Source organism: Camelus dromedarius, chromosome 16, assembly GCF_036321535.1.
Source record: "Camelus dromedarius isolate mCamDro1 chromosome 16, mCamDro1.pat, whole genome shotgun sequence".
NCBI classification, from domain to species: Eukaryota; Metazoa; Chordata; class Mammalia; order Artiodactyla; family Camelidae; genus Camelus; species Camelus dromedarius.
This window is the reverse complement of record NC_087451.1, coordinates 17,971,075-17,991,926: the sequence shown is the minus strand read 5'-3', so window position 1 is coordinate 17,991,926 and position 20,852 is coordinate 17,971,075. Positions and strand designations below refer to the sequence as shown.

General features: G+C 51.0%; 1 protein-coding gene across 11 annotated transcripts in view; it reads right to left on the bottom strand.

Moving 5' to 3' along the window:
• The window catches only part of NLRP1 (NLR family pyrin domain containing 1), a 29,373-nt gene extending 9,819 nt beyond the window's left edge, over positions 1-19,554 (bottom strand). For 6 of the 11 annotated variants that reach the window (XM_031467874.2, XM_064495111.1, XM_064495112.1 and 3 more), the window contains exons 1-11: positions 18,433-19,324; positions 17,352-17,528; positions 15,507-15,692; positions 10,064-11,693; positions 7,167-7,337; positions 4,954-5,124; positions 4,201-4,371; positions 2,932-3,021; positions 1,692-1,814; positions 774-865; positions 4-166 (exon numbers count right to left, since the gene is read on the bottom strand). In XM_031467874.2, coding sequence (XP_031323734.2) covers positions 4-166; positions 774-865; positions 1,692-1,814; positions 2,932-3,021; positions 4,201-4,371; positions 4,954-5,124; positions 7,167-7,337; positions 10,064-11,693; positions 15,507-15,692; positions 17,352-17,528; positions 18,433-18,715 — 3,257 coding nt within the window. In that variant the 5' untranslated portion in view covers positions 18,716-19,324. The other 5 variants (XM_031467872.2, XM_031467873.2, XM_031467875.2 and 2 more) reach the window with 5 other exon arrangements.
• Between the last annotated feature and the right edge of the window lie 1,298 nt (positions 19,555-20,852).

Genomic DNA, 20,852 nt, shown 5'->3' with positions numbered 1-20,852 from the left:
CACCGGTACAGGCTCCTCTCTTTGTCAACCATCTCGGTAGCCACGGGCCCTGTGGGGCCCCAGAAGTCATCTTCAGTCCCCAGAGACGCCGTGTGCAGGTCCCCCGGAGGGGCAGGAGCAGACGGACAGAAGGGTCCCACCTGTGCTACCTGAGGGGAGCTTCCCTCTGGAACACACAGGGCAGGGCCAGCTTTAGTTCTCCCGTATGGCCTCCCCCAGTCCCCTAAGGCTAGATCACGGACGGCCCTTCACCCCAGGGCTGGCCTGCTGGACTGCGGCAGCCCCCATCCCTGCTCCTGGGGCTGCCGGCCTGCTGCCTGAGGAGGCTCAGCCCTGCTGCCCCCCCCCCCCCCCCCGGCCCTCCTTCCTCCCCTCGCTCACATCCCAGAAGCGTTGCTCTTCCCAGTGTGCTGCGGGTGGGCAGCTTGTGAGATGAACACGCCTCAAAAGACGGGTGGGCAGGGATGGAGAGGTGATTCCCAGGTCTCAGAAGCCCAGAGTGGGTCTTGGGAGTCTGGACTCCGGTTCAGATTCTGAGGCACACTGCACATATTTGGGAGAGGAGCAGCCCCAGCCCCCAAGGCTGGGAGAGAGGGAAGCAGAAATCCTGCAATGTTCTGTGGGTGGAAGATCTCGTGTGGAATGGGGCTCTCCTAGGAGGGCATCCTGCCCTGTCCCACAGCAGTGGCAGGGGGATGGAGGAAATGGCCTTTCACAGATGCCCTCTCCCAGCCGCGCATCATGACGCTCCCAGCCCGGCCCCTTCAAACTACCTGATTCTTGTCTCTGCCGCTTGAGTGAGGACGTGTTGACACCCATCTCTCCGCCACCTGGGCCCTCATTAGGGATCAGCAGACTTGGCTTCCTAGACAGAGTGCATTCTCCCTGAGGTCTTGGAGGAAGCCGGGCTGTCTACATGACATCCCCGCTTAAATTCAGCTCCTCTGAGTTTGAACTCATGGTCCCCATCGGACTTCTCCCATTGTCCCTGTTTCCACGAATGGCCTCCATCCACCCAGCCTTTTATGCCGGAACTGGGGTACCACCCTGACTTTTGAGAGTGGATTGATCACCTTGATCGGTCACCTTGACACCACCTCCAAAACAGCCCTCTTTTCTGTGCTCTTCTGTCCACCTCCACTGCCTCCACTCTAGTCCCAGGCCCTGGAACCACGGCATCATCCTAAAAGTTTCCCTGCTTTGGCTCCTGACCCTCCCCGGTCCATTTCCCTCACAGCAGCTGATCTGAAAGCATGACTCTAACACAGCATTTCTCCACTGAAGCCCTGAAATGTCTCTATTTCTTTTGGAGGTGAAAGCAGAAGTTCTTAACATGGCCCCAAAGACCTGACCGTGCCCCCGTCTCCCGCCCCCAGTCCCACCTGTGCCACGACGCTCCCTGCTCACTCACCTCTAGACCAGGGGTCTAGACCTCTAAACTGGGCGTTAAAAACCACCTGGAGGGCCGGTTAGAGCACGGACTCCTGGGCCCACCCCAGAGACTGTGATTCGGCAGGTGTGAGGTGGGGCGCCAGACTCCGCCTCGCTGACCGGCTCCCAGGTGGTGCTGACTCTGACACTGCTCGTCTGCGGACGACATTTGAAGTGGCCTTGCTCCAGGTCCCTGGCCTCCTATTCCTCAAGGAAGCTAAGCTCAGAGCCTTTACGGAAACAGCAAGTAAAACACTGACCAGCTTACACTGGTTTTGCCTCCTTGAATTGATTGACTGATTAATCTTATGGAGACAGCACTGCACATGCACAAGACGGGAACCCACGTCTCCAAGATGACACCAGAACCAAGAATCTTCAGTCTATAGGATTCAAAGAATAGAAATGTTGCCACTGCAGCCCTTTACGGAACAAGAAGTCCTTCAGAAAGGAAAATCTGGCTTCCAGAAACTCGGGGAGTTTATAGGGACTGATTTGAGACTAGCCAGTCAGCTTCCAAACTTGAAATTTCCTTAATCCACGAACCCTGGATCAAGGAGGCAGATGTGAGAGCCTCCCCTGCTGTCTCCTTGCCAGTCAGCCTCAAAGTTCTTTCTTTTTTCAAAAGCCTGTGTGGAAGTACTGGTTTCTATGCACATCAGGCCGCGAGCCCTTGCCCAGCAACACTGTCTCTGCCTGGAATGGATGCCTTCTCTGCCCAGATAACCCCTCCCATCGTTTAGAACTCAGATCATCTCCTTTGGATAAAGTCAAAAGGCCCATCGTAGTCCTCACAGGGGCCCAGGCAGAGCGGTGACTTGTGCCTGTCTCCCTGCTGCACTGAGCTCCTGGAAGTTGGGTCCTTGTTCGCTGCTGTGTGTCTGACACATCGTGGGGCCACAGGGAATGTTGTTTTGTGATGAACGGGTTCCCTTCTAAGCCTAGGAGCTCCCTCATTTCCATTTCAGGTGAGGGGACCCGAGAAGAGATGCCCTTTGCAGTCACAGGCCAAAATGCACCAAACTGGGAGAATGTGGGGGTGCAACAGACTCCCCCGGGAAGGAGGAGGGACCCTCCTGTCTCTGGGGCTCACCCCTCAAGCCCCAGGGTGTGTGTGTACTTGTGTTGGGAGGTGGGGATTAGGGTGCGCTTGCTACGCCAAGGTGCTCTCTCGTGGTCTTTGTCTCCCCCTGGTGGACATTGCATTCCATGTTCCAAATCTCACTCACCCACGCCTTCACTTTTTTCATTTGTTCATCTCATTCATCTAATGGAAGGGATTGAGCAGAGGAGTGGAATGATTCTATTTGCACTAAACAAACAAACAAACAACAAAACCTCACTCTGGCTGCTGTGGTTTCTTGGTTTCTTCCCAGCTCTGCTGCCTCTGCCTCCACCCCATGTTTCTTTCCCCAGCTCTTGGCTCTGGACCCTCTGAGCCTCAAGGACCCAGACACCGCCTGGGTCAGCAGGAGGGAGTCCTGGGTCTCCCCACCTTACCGTCTCCTGGAGATGAGCAGCTGAGGCTTCTCCTCCTTCAGGGCCCTCAGCATCTCTGTCACCTCCTCACTCAGCTGGGTCTGGTCCAGCCTGAAAGCACAAAGGAAGCCTGGTTCTCCCGGGACTCCCGCATGATCCCGAGGTCCTCAGGGCTCAGAAGCAGGGAGTCCGCCACCTCCCATGGGAAGCTGTCACAGGTTGGGTTCCCCGGGAATCAGGCTCTGAGATGGAAAGTAGGGTGAGGAGGTTTATCCGGGGGTGTTCTTGAGTCAACACCAGGCCAAGGGGAGGGAGGGATGCAGGATGGGGCAGAGGGAAAAACTGGGCTGGATGTAGTCTCACTGCAGACCTCAGCTGCCTCTGGTGGGGGGACACTGAATTCAGCATGGCCCCTCAGAGCTGTCCCAAATTGGGATGACGGGCTGAGTCTTTATACCCCAACACCAGTCAGGCATTGGCTGCAGGCCACCCCAGGAAGGGGGCATGACCTTGGGTGAGGTGGCCCTGGTTGGCAGAGGCCATCCCAGGGGCATTCCCAGTGGCTCGGGATTAAATCTTCATTCCTGGAGGGCATGTGGGCAGCTCCGGGAGGAAGGAAGCAGTCCCTTCGCAGGATGTCAGAGAGCAGGCTGCTCTGAGACAAGATCTGACCAGCGACCGGTGAGCTGGATCCACGAATCCAGAATCCCTGCAGAGGCTGGGCTCCGGGGCGCACTTTCACCACGGAGCCGGGACCGAGGGCAGGACCAGTGTGGTGGGACATGGAGGGTCTGGCGCCCGTCAGCTCTCTGAGTGTGTGACAGGGCCCGGCCAGGAGCTGCAGAGGACTTGTTCTCAGGAGGTGGTGAAGAGAGGAAGTGGCTGAGAGGTGGTGTGCTGAGTGGTGCTCGAAGAAGAACATCGCCCTCGGGGCCGGGAGGGAGGGTGGCAACGAGGGCTAGGGGCTTGCCGCTCGTCAGCCGCTCAGGTCTCCTGTGCTCCAAGCCCATGTCCGTCTGAGCACTGTGCTGGTTTTCACATGCACTTTATTTCATTATAGGACATGATAGTCCTTTTAGACAGATGAGAAAACTGAGTCCCAGGTGAAGACCCCACCCAAGTCACATGGCCTCAGTGAATGGCAGAGCTGGTGATGAACTCAGGCTCTCTAGAAGCCCTGGTACCCTTTTCCTTGCCCCATCCAATCCCATGGCACTCACATCCCCTGCCTACCCTACCTCCTGCCCCCCTTCCCCGCCCTCTGCCCAGAAGGGACTGGCAGGGCCTTACCACAGGAGTGTGAGTCGGCAGGTAGGGTGCCTGAGCCCCTCACAGAGCAGCCTCACGCCAAGGTCGTCCAGGTCGTTCTGCTGCAAGTCCAGCTCTGTCAGGCTGGGGCCGGCACTGAGCATGGAGGCCAGGTCCTGGCAGCAGCCGGACGTGAGGCTGCAGCTGACCAGCCTGCAGGAGAGATACATGTGAGCCCCCAGCCATTGTCCCGAGGGCCCTCTCCTCGGGGTAACTAGGGTTTCCCTTTCTAGTACCTGTGTCCTTTCAGGGGTTCTGAGGTAATATTAAAGGAAGATAAAGACCTGCCTGGCTTGCGGTCGCCTGGGAGATTTAAATTTTCCTCCTGCAGCCAAGGGGCCATCAGGATGCAGGCAACCTCCCTTTTTTACGCCTGTGTGATTCCCTCGAATCCTGCCCACTCACCATAGCAACGTTGTGTGATTAATTTTCCCAAGGTTCTACTTGTATATCTAGGTGCCGTTGTTAACTACACTGGCTCTGCCAAATGCCCAGGGTTCCTGACGTAGGATGCTATGGTGGGTTTCAACATTAAGGGCGTCTAAAATACAGGATGAAGGAAGAGCGAGCTTCTAATATAAGAATAAAAGTTGAGGAGGGGTATGACGGCTTCAGCGGGACTCTGTCGTGGCCCCCGCTGAGCCCTCGCCTTCTCCCTGCCCCACGGTGCCAGGGCAGCTCCCTCCGCACCCCCGTGCCCACCCCCACAAAGTAGTGCCAACAAGGAGCAATTACAGCAGCCGCCGCAGCCCGCAGCCTGGCTGTCCCAGGCGCTGGCACAGGTGCGCAGCCCCAGCGTCCAGCAGCATGTTGAAGCTCAGTTCCAGCTCTGTCAGGGTCTGGCTGGCGCTCAGCCCAGAGGCAAGGTCTTTGCAGCCTTCAGCTGTGAGGCCGCAGTTGGCCAACCTATGGGAGACGCACACTGAGGGCCTTGGTTTACTTACCTGTTGATTGAACAAACACCCGCAAACACCCATTGAGCATCTACTCTGGGCCAGGCCTGTGGACCAGGTGGAGCTCAGTAAGGCCCCCAGGACCCCAGAAACGCACGGGCACTGGGTGGGGCAGACATAGAAACAAGTAACAGTAAGTCAGTTTTTGGATCTCTTTTGATCAAAATCCTCCCATGTTTTCCCATGTCATCAGAGGTAAATTCAAGGTCCTTGTCCTTGTCTGTGAGACACTGGAGAGCTGGTTCCTTGTCTTCTCTGTCCTCATTTCATATCTCTTCTAGCTGGATCTTCACTGGCCTCCTCACTGTTCTTTAAACACTCCAGGCTCGGTCCCACCTCAGGGACTTTGCACCTGCTGTTTCTTCTGTCTGGAACAATCTTCTTACCTGATATCTCATGGCTTGTTCCCTCACCTGCTTCAGGTCTTTGCTCAAAGGTCACCTTGGTGAAATCTCACCTCACCACCCTCCTTATGCACACCCAGCCTCAGCCCCCTACTCCTTTCTGCTTTATTTTTCTCTATGGTCCTTATCAAATGCAATATAATTTACTCACTCCTTTGACTTTTGTCTCCCCCTCCTTCAGAAGGTAGGCTCCATGAGGGAGGAGTTTTACCCATTTTCATGACTAGTTGCGTTTTTGTTTTCATTCATCTCAGAGCATTTTTGAATTTCCTTCGTGATGTCTTCTTTGTCCCATTGTTATTTAAGAGTATGTTGCTTATTTTCTGTGTATTTGTGAATTCCCCAAACTTTCTCCTGTTATTGACTTCTAACTTTATTCCACTATGGTCAGAGACTATAAACGGCAGGAGTTCAATCCTTTTCAATTTGTTGAGATTTGTTTTATGGGGCAATCTTATTTTTGCACAGAGCTTAATTTGGTACCTGTTTGACATCTCCACTTGGGTACCTCAAAGGAATTTTCTTTTCTTTTCTTTTCTTTTTTAACTTTTTTTTCATTGATTTATAATCATTTTACAAAAAGGAATTTTAAATGAATATGCACAAAGTCACACTCATGACATCCCACGCCCCCAACCATTCTTCCCCCAGTATTTCCTACCTTAGGGAAGGTGCCACTATTCCATGAGTTCTTCCACCCAGAGACCTAGGATCACCCTTGCTAAATCTATCTCCCTTTCTCCATAGAGATCCAGTCCATTACGGAGTTTGGTTGATTTCACTTTTCTAGATCTCTGGAATCCATTTATTTCTTTCCATCTCCATGGCCAACATTGGAGTCCAAACTATCATCATCTCTTACAGAAACTATCATAATTTTCCTTAATCCAAGCTCTCACCACCTTTATGGGAACTACTGAAATTTTCCTACAAGTGGCTTCCCAACCTCTAACTTTACTCTCCTTCAATCCAGTTTTTCACACTGCAGTCTGTTTTTACTTTGAAATGTACTGATCTTGTCAATCTTCTGCTTAAAATCCCATTGTAGTAGGTCCCCCAGCCCTGCCACATTCTAACTTGGCCCATGACACCTTGCATGGTGTGAGTCCTGTTGATCTCTGTGGCCTCATCTCACCCCTTGACCCTCCACCCTCTAGCCACACTGCCCTGCTTTCAATTCCTTGACTTCCCATCCTCCTTCCTGCCACAGGGCCTTTGTACATGCTGTTCCTTCTGCCTCGAACTGTCTTCCCCCTTGCTTTACTTAGATAAATCTGCCGATTCTTCAGGTCTCCAAGCATCATTTCCTAAAGGAAATTTCCCACTGGAGGCCCTTATCTGGCTCCGTATTTACACATTTGTTATATGGTTCCTTGATTCACGTCAGTCTTTTTTGCAAGATCTCTGATGAAAGGATCCTGTCTGCCTTTGTTTACCATAATAGCCCTGGTACTGGGCACAGTAGGCGGCCAGAGAGGGGTTTGATGAATACTTGTTGAATACAAAGACCAATTCCCTCATCCCAGACTCAGCTTCCATCTTAGAGCTTCCGTCCATTTCTGTATCAGAACAGAAGCCAGGCCAGACTCACCGCAGCGTCTCTAGGTGGCAGCTAGGGCATCTCAGGGCCTCACAAAGACCCTGCACTGCAGAGTGGCGCAAGAGGTTCCCGCTTAGGTCCAGCTCCTTCAGGCCTCCAGTGACCTGGAGAACGGAGAAGAGAGCCTGCCAGCAGACATCTGTGACCGGGACCCAGCTCAACCTGAGGGAGGGAGAGAGGGACAGGAGAGATGTGACCTGTATGTGTGGGGTCTGAGGTGCACGGCCCTGCACGGCGCAGCAGGGGTCTGCTCCTCTGGGTGCCAGGCCACAGTGGGCAATGCTGTCCCCAGGACTGACCAGCCTCCCTGACAGCCCTTCTGCCCCCCCCCACCACCCTGGATTGGGTGCCCTCCTCTCTGTGGCTCCCCAGTCTACAGCCCTTGCCAAACTACACTGAAGTGTTCATTTTGTGTGTCTGCTCCTGCCTCAGTCGGAGAGTTCCTGGAGGGCAGAGGTAGATATTTTCCATCTTTTTTATCTGCAGTGCTCAGCAAAGGGCCTGGCACAGAGGAGGAGCTTGGGGATCTGACAGCCTTCCTCCCTTCAAGGAAGACACACCTGTCTTCCTTTGGCACAGACATTCTGGAGTCCCAGGGCCCAGAAAGGAAGGAGGAGATGGAGAGCGCTTTAAGGATGACTTTGTGACGGGATGTTTTATATATATATATATATAAAGAACACTGCTGTCCAGGTTGGCTTGCCTGGGACCCTACCCCCTTCCAAGAATAGCAAGAACCACAGAGGGGGGTCTCCAAGAGAGCGATGGCAGAGAGGAATGTCCCAGGAGAGAACATTAGCAGCTTCAGTGGAGGCAGGGATGACAGGCTTCATCTGGGAGAGTTAGCGGAGACCGCCTCGTGGAATTCCCACCCATTTAAATTCTCCATTTTCACACCCTTCAGCAGTGAGCCCATCTACTTCCAGGGTTTTGATGACTCAAACTCTATTCCAGACTCCAGACTGGCATCTCTATTTTCTTGCCAGATAGCTCCACCTTGACACCCCACTAGCACCTCGTCCTGATCTGTCCCAATATGTCCCCAGCTCAATTCCTCTTTCCCCCCACATCTGCAGCGCTGGGCAGAGGCTCAGGGGCCAGCTGCCTGCGCACAAATTCTGCTTCTCTGGGCCTCATTCACCTGTGAAAAGAAGTGTAGAGTCCCTGCCACAGAGGGTTTTGTGAGGATTTCAAGACATTGGAGAGGATCCCTAAGGTTTCAGTGTAGTTTCCAGCTTTAACGGCTCCAGACATTTAAATGCTACAAAAGTACCTCAAAAAATCCATCAGTTGAAAGTTTAAGTGTTTGAATTTCTTTTACATTGATTTACTTTTGGGAAATCTGAATACCACATTAAAAAAAATCTTTTTGTTTTGGTCAAAGCTTGTCAACTTTAATTTTTAATCAGAGAGACTAGAAGAAAATATTGAAAATGTATTATTCAAAATGCGCAGTGCTTAATTACAAGCCAAACACCTGGAAGCTTCCCACCCTTACTGTCTCAGGTTAGTCCTCCTCTCCCTTCCCACCACAGCCTTCAGCCAACCTTCATCATTTCTGGCTGGACTGTTTGGTTTGTTTACAATGGGCTCCTTGCCCTTCTCTCTCTGCCTCACCTGCCTGATTCAGTGCCTTTAAAATCTCCGTCCCCTCCGCACTGCAGCTGAAGCCTCTAAATTTCCCACTGGGCTCTCTCCAGGGTCCATCTGCCACTGTCCACTGCAAACTCTCTTGCTCTGGCCTGGAGTCCCTGGTTCCTCTTGCTCCCCACCTTGCCTCTGCCTCTGTGTCTGCTCAGGACACTTCTGAAGGTCATTACCATTTGTCACACCTGTGCCTAGGTCCTTCATGGCCCAGTTCACATTTATAACCACGAACAACCAGAACAACTCAAGTACTTGAGAACCGAGGGGTGGTCCTATCGCTCATGACACCTTCCCTATGGAATGCTGCCTGTCCTTCAAATTGGTGTTGTTTCAGGCTACTTCATAAGACGAGAAGATAGCCTCGTATCGTAATAAAGATGACTGTAAAATAAAATGTACCATGTGGCTCAGTTTTTGCCATAAAAATGTACATAGAAGAAAGACTAGAAGATACACCGCAGTTCTTAACGATGGTCATTTCTGAGTGGTGGCATTCTGGTCGATAGTAGTTTCCATCTTTTTGCTTATCTACATAACTTTATTTTTCTGCAATGAACATGGCTTTTACTGTGAGAAAAAAACTTTAAATGTCTGAAAATAAAAAAACCCCAACCCCACCCCCAACCCCACCAAAACCCCACTTAAATCCAACATTTCTTCCTCCGACTCTTCTCTGGTCCACTCGCGTGTGATTACTCCCTCCCTCCAGCCACCACCATGCCCTTTTCCCTCCTCTGTCCCCGGAGGCATCACATTCTTCTGTAATTATTGGATGGATGTCTGTCTTCTGCCCTAGATTTTGAGTTCTTTGAGGGCAGGGATTGTCTCTGTTAATCTGCGACCCATAGGGCCTGGCATTAAATCAGTGCCTAATAAATATTCATGGCATAAACCATACAAGCACAAAATGATCAATACTGCAGCTGCGGTGGGGGAACCTGAATGGGGAAGCTAATGGTATTGCTGAGGCTGGAGGACGGTTAGAGGAAGCTACTCCATCACACTCAGATGGTGGGTTTCAGGCTAAGTCCCTGGGGCCACAGCGCATTATTGACACAAACAAGGAAGTCAGTTTTGCGGGGGAAAAATGGACACTACCATTCAGACACACACATTCAGAGGTGATAGAGGCAATCTCAGTGCCAATGCCATTGCCGGCAGCCAACCAGGGAGTGCCTCCAGGGCCCAGGACAGTGCAAGCAACAGAGGAGCTGGAGAGAAGAGAGGGTGGGAGTACTCACAGCACCACTCCGGGGGGCCTCCCCGCTTGTCCACGCTGCCCGCCCTCATTCAGCTGAAGCCTCTTCACGTGGCAGCAGAACTTAATGCAGAAAGTGAACACCAGGAGCTCCACGCCGGTTTGGACACACATCCTCGATCCTTGGAAGTGGGCCATCGCTTGCATCAGGAACTGCTCGTCCTGAATCTCGTACAGACAATGAAGCAACTGCAGAGAGTCCGGCTGCAGGGAGGAACGCTCCCGCTGAACTTCCGACTTGGCCCACGAGAGCAAGTCCCCCTTCCTCTCCGGAGGCAGCCTGCAGCTGAAGACGCTCTCCATCGCCCTCACCCCCGGCTCACTCAGGAGGCCAAACAGGAAACGCACGATCGGTGCCCCAAACAGGTCACGTCTCCCATACACTTCTGGTAACTTTTCCACGCTGCCAGGGCTGTTAGGATATCTACCTTTCTCCTCCTTATCCCCCAGTGCACAGGACACTGCTGCAAAGAACTCCTGGAAACACAGGTGCATGAAGCTGTAGCTCAGAGAGGTGGGGTGCTTTTGAAGAACACGCATCTTTAAGAGAGTGGAGATGATGGCCCCATCTAACCCATGCTTCCTGAGGTCTCCTGGACTGAACAGGGTCTTCCCTTGCCAAGTCCCCTCAGCGGCTAGAGAGCAGAGGCCCCGTAGCTGAGGTCCAAGGGGCTGATCTGGGAGAGCCTGGGAAAGGTAGCACAGATAGAGGGCTGTGGTCGTCTGTGATGTCAGTGAGAGTTCTTCCCCCGACTCCATCTGCCACTGCAGGCAAGTGCAGACCAGCCAGGACACTGAGGGCACGAGGCACATGGTCAACAGGGCTTGGTTTGATGCAACCAAGCTAAAGGCTCTAACTGCTTGGCTTTCGTCTGTGAAATATTTGTAGAAATATTCCTTCCTAGAAGACTCAGAGAACCCCAGGACCTCCACCCAGCGTGGCTGCTTCAAAGAAGGGATGAACTTCTGCAGAGCTGTGGTCCGAGCTGTGATCAGCAAGGATGCCTCGGGAAGTACGGTCTTCTCCAGCAAACTGCCCAGTAGAGTGTGCACTGGCTGCCGCTGGCTCCAGTGCAGACAGAGCTCAGCCCTCTGCTCCTCCAAGATCCAGTTCGGTTCATCTAAATCATTGAGGATAAAGAGCAGCTGCTCCGGCTCAGATAGGATCTGTCCAATGGGAGCCACGGGGCCCGCCCAGTCTTTTGTGAGGAGTTCAGCAAGACTCATCACCTTGGACTGGGCCAGCTCTCTGCAGCTGAAGTAGAAGACATGCTGGAAGTGGTCCCTGTACAGCTGGCCCTCCTCCCAGGCTCTTCTCACCTGCCTGGCCAGGGTTGACTTCCCGATTCCAGCATCCCCATACAGTATGACTGTGTGAGGCTTGTCTCGGGTGCCCGGGTCTGGGCCAAATAGGTCTCTGACCTCAATCAAATGTCCTCGCTCCTCTATCACCCCGTGATGCCAGCTTCCCCTGACCAGGGGCTCATGGCCCCTGAGGTGAGATCTGTGTAGAAGTAGCAACTGCATGAATTTTGGGTGCAAATCTTCATTTTTCCACGACTGTGTAGGGCAGGGCCTCTCTCTCCTTTGGTTCTGGTATCTCTCTCTGATTCCTAAGTATAGGAGGGAAAGAGAGAACATAAAGGTAGAGGATAAATTTGTTCCTTTGTTCCTTCCTTCCTCCCTCCCTCCCTTCCTTCCTTCCTCCCTCCCTCCCTCCTTCCCCTCCTTCCACAACTGTTTTAGGCAGCCACTCCAGCCACCTACCTTGCTGGCTGCCGATATGGGAACACTCTTGCCAGATCAGTGGAAGGAACGTGGGCTTTGGGGGAGGAGATCCTAGCTCAAGTCCTGACTTGACCAAATCATACCCTCTGTGTGACTTTCCTTCATTCTGCAAGTATTAATCAAGGGCTTACTATATGCTCTAGGATCTGGGGGCAAAGAGTGAACAAAACAGACACAACTCTCTCCTCTCATTAAGCCCATGGATTGAGCTATTAGCCCAGCGAAGCCTCAGTTTTCTCTGCACAAGAACTGTGATATCCCCTTGTAGGAGGTCATGGAGGCGGGAAGGAGACAACGGATGGTGTAGCATCCAGGAACTGCTGGTTCCTGACAGTACCCGCTCTGCAAGCATCACTGAAGCACTTGCCAAGGTTGTCCTTCTACAAGCACCTGTGGTCGCCCATCTAAGGACTCTCTCAGCCCACGAGTGGGGCAGGCCAGAGATGCTGAGGAATTAATGCTCCAGGAGGAGCCCTCAGCCAGTGACAGATGGCAGTGCCTTGTCCCCCAGGGAGGCAAGTCCAAGGTGTGTTCTGCCCTGTCTCTTAGAGATCCCTAGGGCATTGAACCTCAGTTGCGCACAGGGGTAGCCTGGCCCACAATGCAGGTTACATTGCTTTCCCACCTTCCCTGTCTCCCTTCTCTCTCCTCCTGGTGCTTCCAAGGCATCCTTCCCCAGTAAACCACCTGCACTCAAATCCTGTCTCAGGGGCTGATTCTGGGTGAACTCACCTGAGACAGACAGGAGAGTATTTTGTGAACTCTGAGGAGCTGATCACAGATCAGGGATTGTCCCCTGGGTAGGGACCTCAGGCTCAATCTTAGATTCTAAATAGAATAATTGTCACAACCCCTTCCTTTCTTCCCTTCCGAATATTTTGAGTGTCACTTACTTCTTTCCTTAGGTGAATTTTTGAGATGATACAAGTGACTCACTTGGGATCCTGAAGCCCAGTTCATTTTGGGAAACTTGCTGGACCTCCAGAGTTCAAGACTACCTGCTGTACCTTTGTGGGTGTACTGAGCACAGTCGGGGGGAGAGTGGGGCATGTGGGGTCAATTTACACTTTCCGTATCGGTGAGACTGGACTTACCAGAGGGCCATCCCCACCTCTGAAATCATGATCTATAGATCCACTTTTGTTGTCTCATGTGAGAACATTTCTGACAACGTGCAAATCTGCTAAGAGCATCAGGATGGTCACTCTGGGTCATGGCTATGGTCCATCCTGCTCAGGGTCCTGGGTCTGCGCAGGATGTCAAGAGAGAGCTTAGCTCCTCTTGGTGCCGTGCCTCCCCAAACATCCTGATTTCAGTGGATTTGTTAGCATGACACATATCTAAATCCTCTTGATTTAGTAAAACTTAAAATAATCCTCCCCCTACCATCAGTATCTCTAACAAGTTACATTTTAATACTATGCTTTTAGCCAGGGGTTTGGAAAACCGTCTAAATCCAGCTGGCCACCTTTTGTACACCCTGTAACCTAAGAATGGTTGTTACATTTTTAAATGGTTGAAAAAAAAAATCAAAAGAAGAATGCTATTTTATGGTATATGAAAATTACATAAATTCAAAATTTAGTGCCCATAAATACAGTTTTATTGTAATACATCCATGCCTGTTTGTTTCTGTGCTGCATACAGCTGCTTTCAGGCTATGATGGAGAGCTGAGTATTTGAAACAGAGATTTTACAGTCCACAAAGCCATCAAATACTTACTATGTTGTCCATTAACACAAAAAATCTCGCCTATCTTTGCTTTTCACAGATCAAAATGCATACCATGTGGGTTTTGCACACGCTATTAAACTGTTGTTGGCATATCATTTTGTTCAAGTTTCCTACTTGGAGAATTCCTCTAGAATTTAGAATTGGGGTAGGGGTGTCAGTGACATGGTGGAATAGGAGAGCCAGTGGTCTTTGTCCCCCAACAAAACCCAACAATTAGACAGCTACCCACGAATGAGAACAGTCCTAAGCAGACTCAAGAGTCCAATTAAAAACTTACAGCAACACAGTGGAGCAAAAATTCACAAATATGTGGAATATAAACACCATACGCCTGAAAATCAGTGAGTCAAAAGAAGAAATCAAAAAGGAAATAAAAAAATGGATACAAACAAAAATGGAAACACAACATACCAGAACATATGGGATGCAGAAAAATCAATTCCAAGAGGAAACTTTATGGTGAGATATGCTTACATTAAGAAAAAAAGGGTGATCTCAAATAGACAGACTTAACTTCACACCTCAAGGAGCAAGAAAAAAGAAGAACAAATTAAGTCCAAAGTTAACAGAGGAAGGAAATAACAAATATCAGAGCAGAAACAGAGATTAGAAAAACAGTAGAAAGGCCAATGAAACAGAGGGCTGGTTTTCTGAAAAGATAAACAAAACTAACAAACCTTTAGGTAGACTAAGAAAAAAGAGAAGATTCAAATAAATAAAATTAGAAAGAGGAGACATTACAACTCAAACTGCAGAAATACATAGATTTGTAAGAGACTAATATAAGTAATTATAGGCCAACAGATTGGATTACCTAGAATGGATAAATTCCTGGAAGCGCACAACTTGCTAAGACTGAATCATGAAGAAATCGAAAAGTTGAATAGGTTCTATAACCATGACGATACTGAGTCAGTAAATAAAAATCTCCCAACTAGGGGGAGAAAGTCTCCAACAGAGAAAATCCTAGGACCAGATGGCTTTGCTGTTTAATTCCATGAAACACCTAATGAAGAATTAATAAGAACCCTTCTGAAAGCCTTCCAACAAGTAGATGAGGAAGGAATACTTCTAAAGTCACTTTTTCTGAGGTCAGCTTTAATCTGACACCAAGGCCAAACAAGGATACTACAAGAAAAGAAAATTACAGGCCAATGTCCCTGATGAACATAGATGTAAAAATCCTCAACAAAATACTAGCAAACTAAACTTCACAGTATGTGAAAAGGATCATATACCGTGATCAAGTGAGATTCATTCCCTGGGATGCAAGGATGGTTCAACATATACACATCAATAAATGTGATGTCACATTAATCGAATACAAGAAAAAAATCATGACCATCTCAACCGATGCAAAAAATATGACAAAACAAGGCAGAGTGAGTGGAATGTAGAGGTTAAATGTGTGGATTGTGGCATTAGAGAGAGTGGAGGCTGAATTCCATCTCTGCCACTCCTAACTGAAATTTTAGCTTTTTGAGCCTCAGTTTTCTTATCTCCAAGGTGTGATATAACAGCATCCATCTCATGGAGTGGCTGTGAAATTTAAACAGACTGTGTACGTGAAGAAGCCGGACACACAGTGTCCATGTGACTTGCTCTAGCCACTCAGGGGCTGAGGAGCTCAGTGGAAATCGCATCTTTCTCTTCTGACTCTAGACCAGTGCCCTGCCCACTAAACAAGGTGATGTGTTTCCTATACTGGATAATACACCTGCATTTTAATTTCCAGGGGCCTCCTGGAAACAGTGCCTTAGCCAGATAGAGAGACTTCAGCAGTAGGATTTCTGGAGATTGGTTTCAGATGTTTGCAAGACCCTCTCTGCTCAGTCTGCCAACCTGGCCCCCGTCCATGCCTTTGCCTCACCCAGCCCTCTCCAGAAGCTCAGCAGGGCCTTACCTGTGCAGCTGTTTCCAGATGTTTCAGGTGTTTCAGCCAATGGCCACACAGTCCCAGGAGTCTCCTGCTTTCTGGGCTCTGGGTTGGGCAGAATTGGGGGTTCCCAGCCACTCAGCACTGCTGTCGATACGGGGGCATTGGGTAATCCCTTACTTGGTGACTCATAGTCTAGGGAGTTTAGAAGATCTTGATAAAGAAGCGAGGAAGGGTTTTTGAGGGGAAACGACAGGAAAGAAATTACCATTTACTGAGCACCCATTTCATTTCCGCTTATACATTTTAAACTCTCACAAAAATCCTGTGAGATGGGTATTGGTAACCCAGTTTTTAAAATCACAAAGATAGAGATACAATTTTATCCTCTTAGCAGATGTTCTGAAACTTCTCTCAGTGAAACTTCCTCTATTAGATAGGCATATTTTGATAAGCCACTTGGGGGAGCTGAACTCCCCATTTCAACTAACAACAAATAGTTACTAAGTGGCATTCTAAGGAAGTGGGTCCTCTATATTGCCAGGCACTGTTCTGTTAGGCAATGAAGTTCAGGGCATGCAAGTTGAGGGCAGAGTGAAATTGCTCTGTGTCATCAACAAGGGAAGAGCCAGTGAGACTGGATACTGCATGGGGGAAGGGCAAGAGAGAAGAAAGCTGGTGGCGGCACAAGGGGGGAAATTTGAGGGCAGAGAGATGTGAACAGTCTAACCCTATCCTTCTATAATATCTTGTAGACTCTACATTATGCATTCAAAATTCTGTGCAAATGCATTTTTTTTTTTTTTTTTTTTTTTTTACTGTGGAGTTCAAGGATGTGAAAATTCTGTACCTTGGGGTAGGGGTGGTGGGCGGAGTGAAAACTGAGTAGTATAAAGAATCAGATGAGGAAATTGAGACACAGGGGGATGAAGTGAGTGTTCCACATCACAGAGCAAGTGGGTGAAGTCAGGGTAAAAACTGAGGGCAATGGAGCTGGTGACCATTACTGCCAGAGTTTGGGAGTGGAGAGGTGAGAGCGGGCACAGAGAGTGGGGGTGGAGGCCCACCCCGAGCAGCAGCAGGTGGAGGGAAAAATCACTGCATCAGGAATGGGTGGCTCTGGGTTCCAGCTCTGGCTCTGTCTCCAAGCGCTGTGGGAGCTTGGACTTTGATGCTGGGATGAGAAGAGGAAGAGGCAGGGGTGTGGCTGAGGTTTGCAGCCTGGGTGACTCAGGATGGCGGAGGCCCAAATAAGAGAAGTCAGGACAGGGAACTGGCTTAGGCTGAGGAATGAGCCTACTCTTTTCTTGGGGTTCATCTGGAGCACAGAGTCCTCCTTGGAACTTAAAAAAATTTTTTTCAATTGAAGTATAATTGATTTACAATGTTGTGTTAGTTTCTAGTGTATAGTTTAGTGATTCAGTTATACATATATATATTCTTTTTCATATCTATCTATCTATCTATCTATCTATCTATCTATCTATCTATCTATCTATCTATCTCTATCCTTGGAACTTTCTAAACCACCCTGATCCCAAGGATCAGAGTCCACCGAGATTGTGAGCTGAGCTCTGCCTGGGCAAGGACCATGTCAAATACGGCACAGGGCTGGGTAAGGTTCACTGTCTGGCCTGCTTGGGTCTCAGTTTCCCCGTCTGTCAAACTGGAGGGGGTACAATCTCAGTGATGGAATATTCCTGAAAGATCATTTCTAGGCCTACTGCGCCCACCACCCCATCCTGGCCCCTCCATCCCTCTGTAGTTCCCTCTACCTGGGTCCATGTGGAGCTACAGGCTTACCTGGATGGGACCCTGCCAGCTGCCTCAAAGCCCTACCAGGGGTCCTCTGGCCAATCCAGCAAGCCTCACCTTTCTGGATGGACCCAGATGTGCCAGATGGTAGGTGTCTCAAATCCCTTTTCTCTGAGTCGTGGAGGGGCACCAGGGGCTCTGAGTTGCAGAACTTCAGCACCTCAGTGGAGGTGGGCCAGCTGGGAGACTGCAGGTTGGGTGCACTCGGGGAGTAGAGAAACGAGGGAGACTGGGCTGGGGGAAGGAGACAAGAGGTTGGAGGCTTGCCAGAGGGCCGGGGCAGGAGCCGGGGACTGTGGCCAGGGTTCTTCAACCAAGAGGAACCAAGAGAGGTCTCCTGTCTCAACCAAGAGAGGTCAGGAGTGAACCATTGCAGCCTGCCTCAGCCTCCCCAGAGGCTTGTTAGAGAATGATCTCCTGACACGGGGGCATACGTCCTGATCTGGGGTCCAGGAAATTTGCATCCTTGCCCTGGCTCTGTTTCCACCTCCCCAGGTAAGTCATGACTCCTCTCGGAGCCTCAGCTCTCCCCGTGGGGTTAAGAGTCTCCACCTCCCAGGGCTGCTGTTAGGACTAGCAACAGCAGGGGCAGTCGTGCTCCTATGTTTTGAGTGCTTACGAGGTGTTAGACTGTGCTAAATGTTTAACATGGATTATCTCTCGAACCCTCACACAGTCCAAGGAGGCTGACTCTTATGCTCCCATTTTACAGATGTAGAAACAGAGGCAGAGAGCAGTGAAGTGACCTGCCCAGTGTGGGAACGCTGGGACTGGAACTTGCTTCTGTCTGACTCCCAAGTCTGTGCTCCCAAGGCCAGGCAAGTCTCCACTTAGGAGCTGAGTGTGAAACTCCAAAACCTCCCTCCCAGTGCCCTTCTGAAAGTCAGCCTTCTCCCTCTCTCCTCCCAGGCCCTGTGAGGACCGCGTGGCGTCCTGGGAGTGCACTTGGCTAGGAGAGAGGTCCAGCAAGGCTCCCCTCCCCAAGCCAGCCTGGGGTCCAGCAAGGTGTGCCCCACTCCCACCCCCCTGGATCCTCCTTTGACAGAACAGTCCCAAGTCACTGCCCAGAGGAAGGGCTGGGGGCTCCCTGGTGGAGGTCCAGGAGATTGACAGCAGGCAGAGGGGGCTTTGTACTCACCTGACATCAAGGCTGCCTCTAGGCGGGCCTGGGCACACAGCCTGCTCAGACCCATCTGCTCCCAGGTGCGGAGAGCCAGGTCCCAGGCCTGCTGCTCCCCGTACTGAGCCACCAGGCGAGAGGCCACCTCCACACCACCCGCATTCTCTGGCTGAGTCAGGGCTTCTCCAGGAGGGTGCCCGCAGGGCTTCTGATCAGACAGCCGAAGCTGGAACTCCTTCAGCTCCTCCTTCTTCATTTCCTCCAAGTACCAGGCCAGTTGCCTCTGGGCTTCACCGGCCATTACTGCCGGCTGGGTGTGTGGGGGGGGCCTTGGGGCTGTTCATGGGGGAGGGGGTGGATGTTGGGTGCTCATGGTGGTCAGGCAGGCAGGGAGTCTCCTTTGGCCCCTACAATTTCCCAATGCAGGGCTCCCACTGGGATCATTGTTCTTCACCTGGTAAACTCCTATTCAGCTGTTAGAACCCAGTTCTGTAAACCCCAGTGCATCTGCCCATAGGTGGTGTTGGGAGAAGGGAGGGGAAAGGGAGTGGTGGGAAAAGCCAGAGGAAGGAGGGGCCCAGAGGGGGCTGGGAAACACTGGAAGAGGTCAGGTTACCGGGGCTGCTGGGGTGGGGCCCGAGGCAGTCAGGGGAGTGAAGGGGAGGGATGGGAGGATGGGTGGGTGGGATGTGCGGGCACTCACTATTGCGAGCTCCTCAGAGTCTTCCTTCACCTGGGATCCCGACTCCTGGGACCGGGCCTTGAGCTGTGATGTTGACAGGAGGTGAGGTGAGGGTGAGGCGGAGCAGAAGGTGGGCTTTCAGAGTCAAGGGTTGAGCTCAGAGCTGTCCACCCCCGGGTTCTCTTCTGAACCTCTCCTGGCCCTGGGACGCTGAGCAGGGAGAACAGCCCTCACCCAGCCAAAGCAGGAACAGAAGTCCCCAGGAGGCGCCACGTGGGGGCGGGGCCAGGGCGGGCGGGGCGGGGCGGGGCCGGGCGCCTTCGGCAGTCTCCCAGCTTTCAGGGCCTCCCGAGCCCCGCTGCACATCCTGGCGTGCTATGTTGGGCACCGGGCTGGGTGTTTCAGGCCCGGGGGGCTGTCTGCTTTGCGGGTGGCTCAGCCCTCAGCTGGTAAACGTCCCCGACTGAAAGCGGAACAGCCCCACCTCATCGCCGCAAAGCCAGGCCTCTGGGGAGTAAGCACGGCTTTCTTCCTCTTTTGTAGAGTCCGCCGAAGTCTGGGACTCCAGGTGGAGGAGCGACGTGACCGAACTCATTTCCTGTTGTGTGAGAATTTCTGGCGATGCAGTGATTTGACCTGGGCTGCAGGGGCCCGGGCTCTAGGAGCCTCAGCCCCCTGCTCGCCTGGACACTGACTCCTCGTGCAGCTGGTTCATTTCTCTGAGCCTCAGTTGGCTCATCTATCAAATGGGACATCATAGGTTTGCAGCGAGGCTCGAATTAAATAAAAGCTCTTAGTAATCTTCAAAAATCCTTTCTTCCTCCGTTCTTATTTTGCCTGTTAAAATCCTACTCATTTTCTGGTGGGAGAAGGGGGAAGGTAATTAGGTTTATTTACTTTTTAATGGAGGTACAGGGGATTGAACCTAGGACCTCATGCATGCTAAGCAGGCACTCTACCAGTGACCTATTCACGCCTCCCAAATCCTACTCACATTTTATGGGCCAATCTAAATGGCACCTCTCCTAGGAAGACTTTCCTGCTTTGATATTCCGTCCCACGGCTCATTACGCGTATCCCAGCATGCCTTGCAGCTCAGCCATCTGCCCCCTGGAGGCCAGGTAGTGCAATACAGCACAGGGGTTTTAGATCTCCTGGGTCTGGCCTCCGAGGCTGACTCTGCCACTAGCTGTCTCTGACCCTGGGCAACGCCTGCCTCTCTATTTCGTCTGTAAAGTGAGGAGATGACAGCCAAGTCCCAATGCACTGGTGATGGTTAAATGGACAGATATGAACGTGCCTAGCACAGGACCCGGGACAGCAGAGGGTAGAGAATCCTGCAACCTTCTTCTCCTTAAGATCATGGGTTCCTTGAAGGCAGGTCACAAAGTCTTGTTTTTTAAAAATTTAATCTGCAGAAGCAGCTCAGTGCTTTGCTTAGCAGTGGTGTTCAGAGAATAGATTTAATGAAGAAGTTATTTAAAAGATTACTGTAGGGGGGAGGGTATAACTCTGGTAGAGTGTGGGCTTAGCATGTGTGAGATCCTGGGGTTCAATCCCCAGTACCTTCATTAAAAATAAATAAATAAAATAAAATAAATAAACCTAATTATCTCCCCCACAAAAACAAAACAAAACTGGAAAAAAAAATTAAAAAAAGAGATTACTGTAGTTTTAATTTTGCAAGTAATATATGAATACAGTTTCTTCGTGAAAACCTTAAGCAATACGGATATTGCTTCACAGAGGTTGCCAC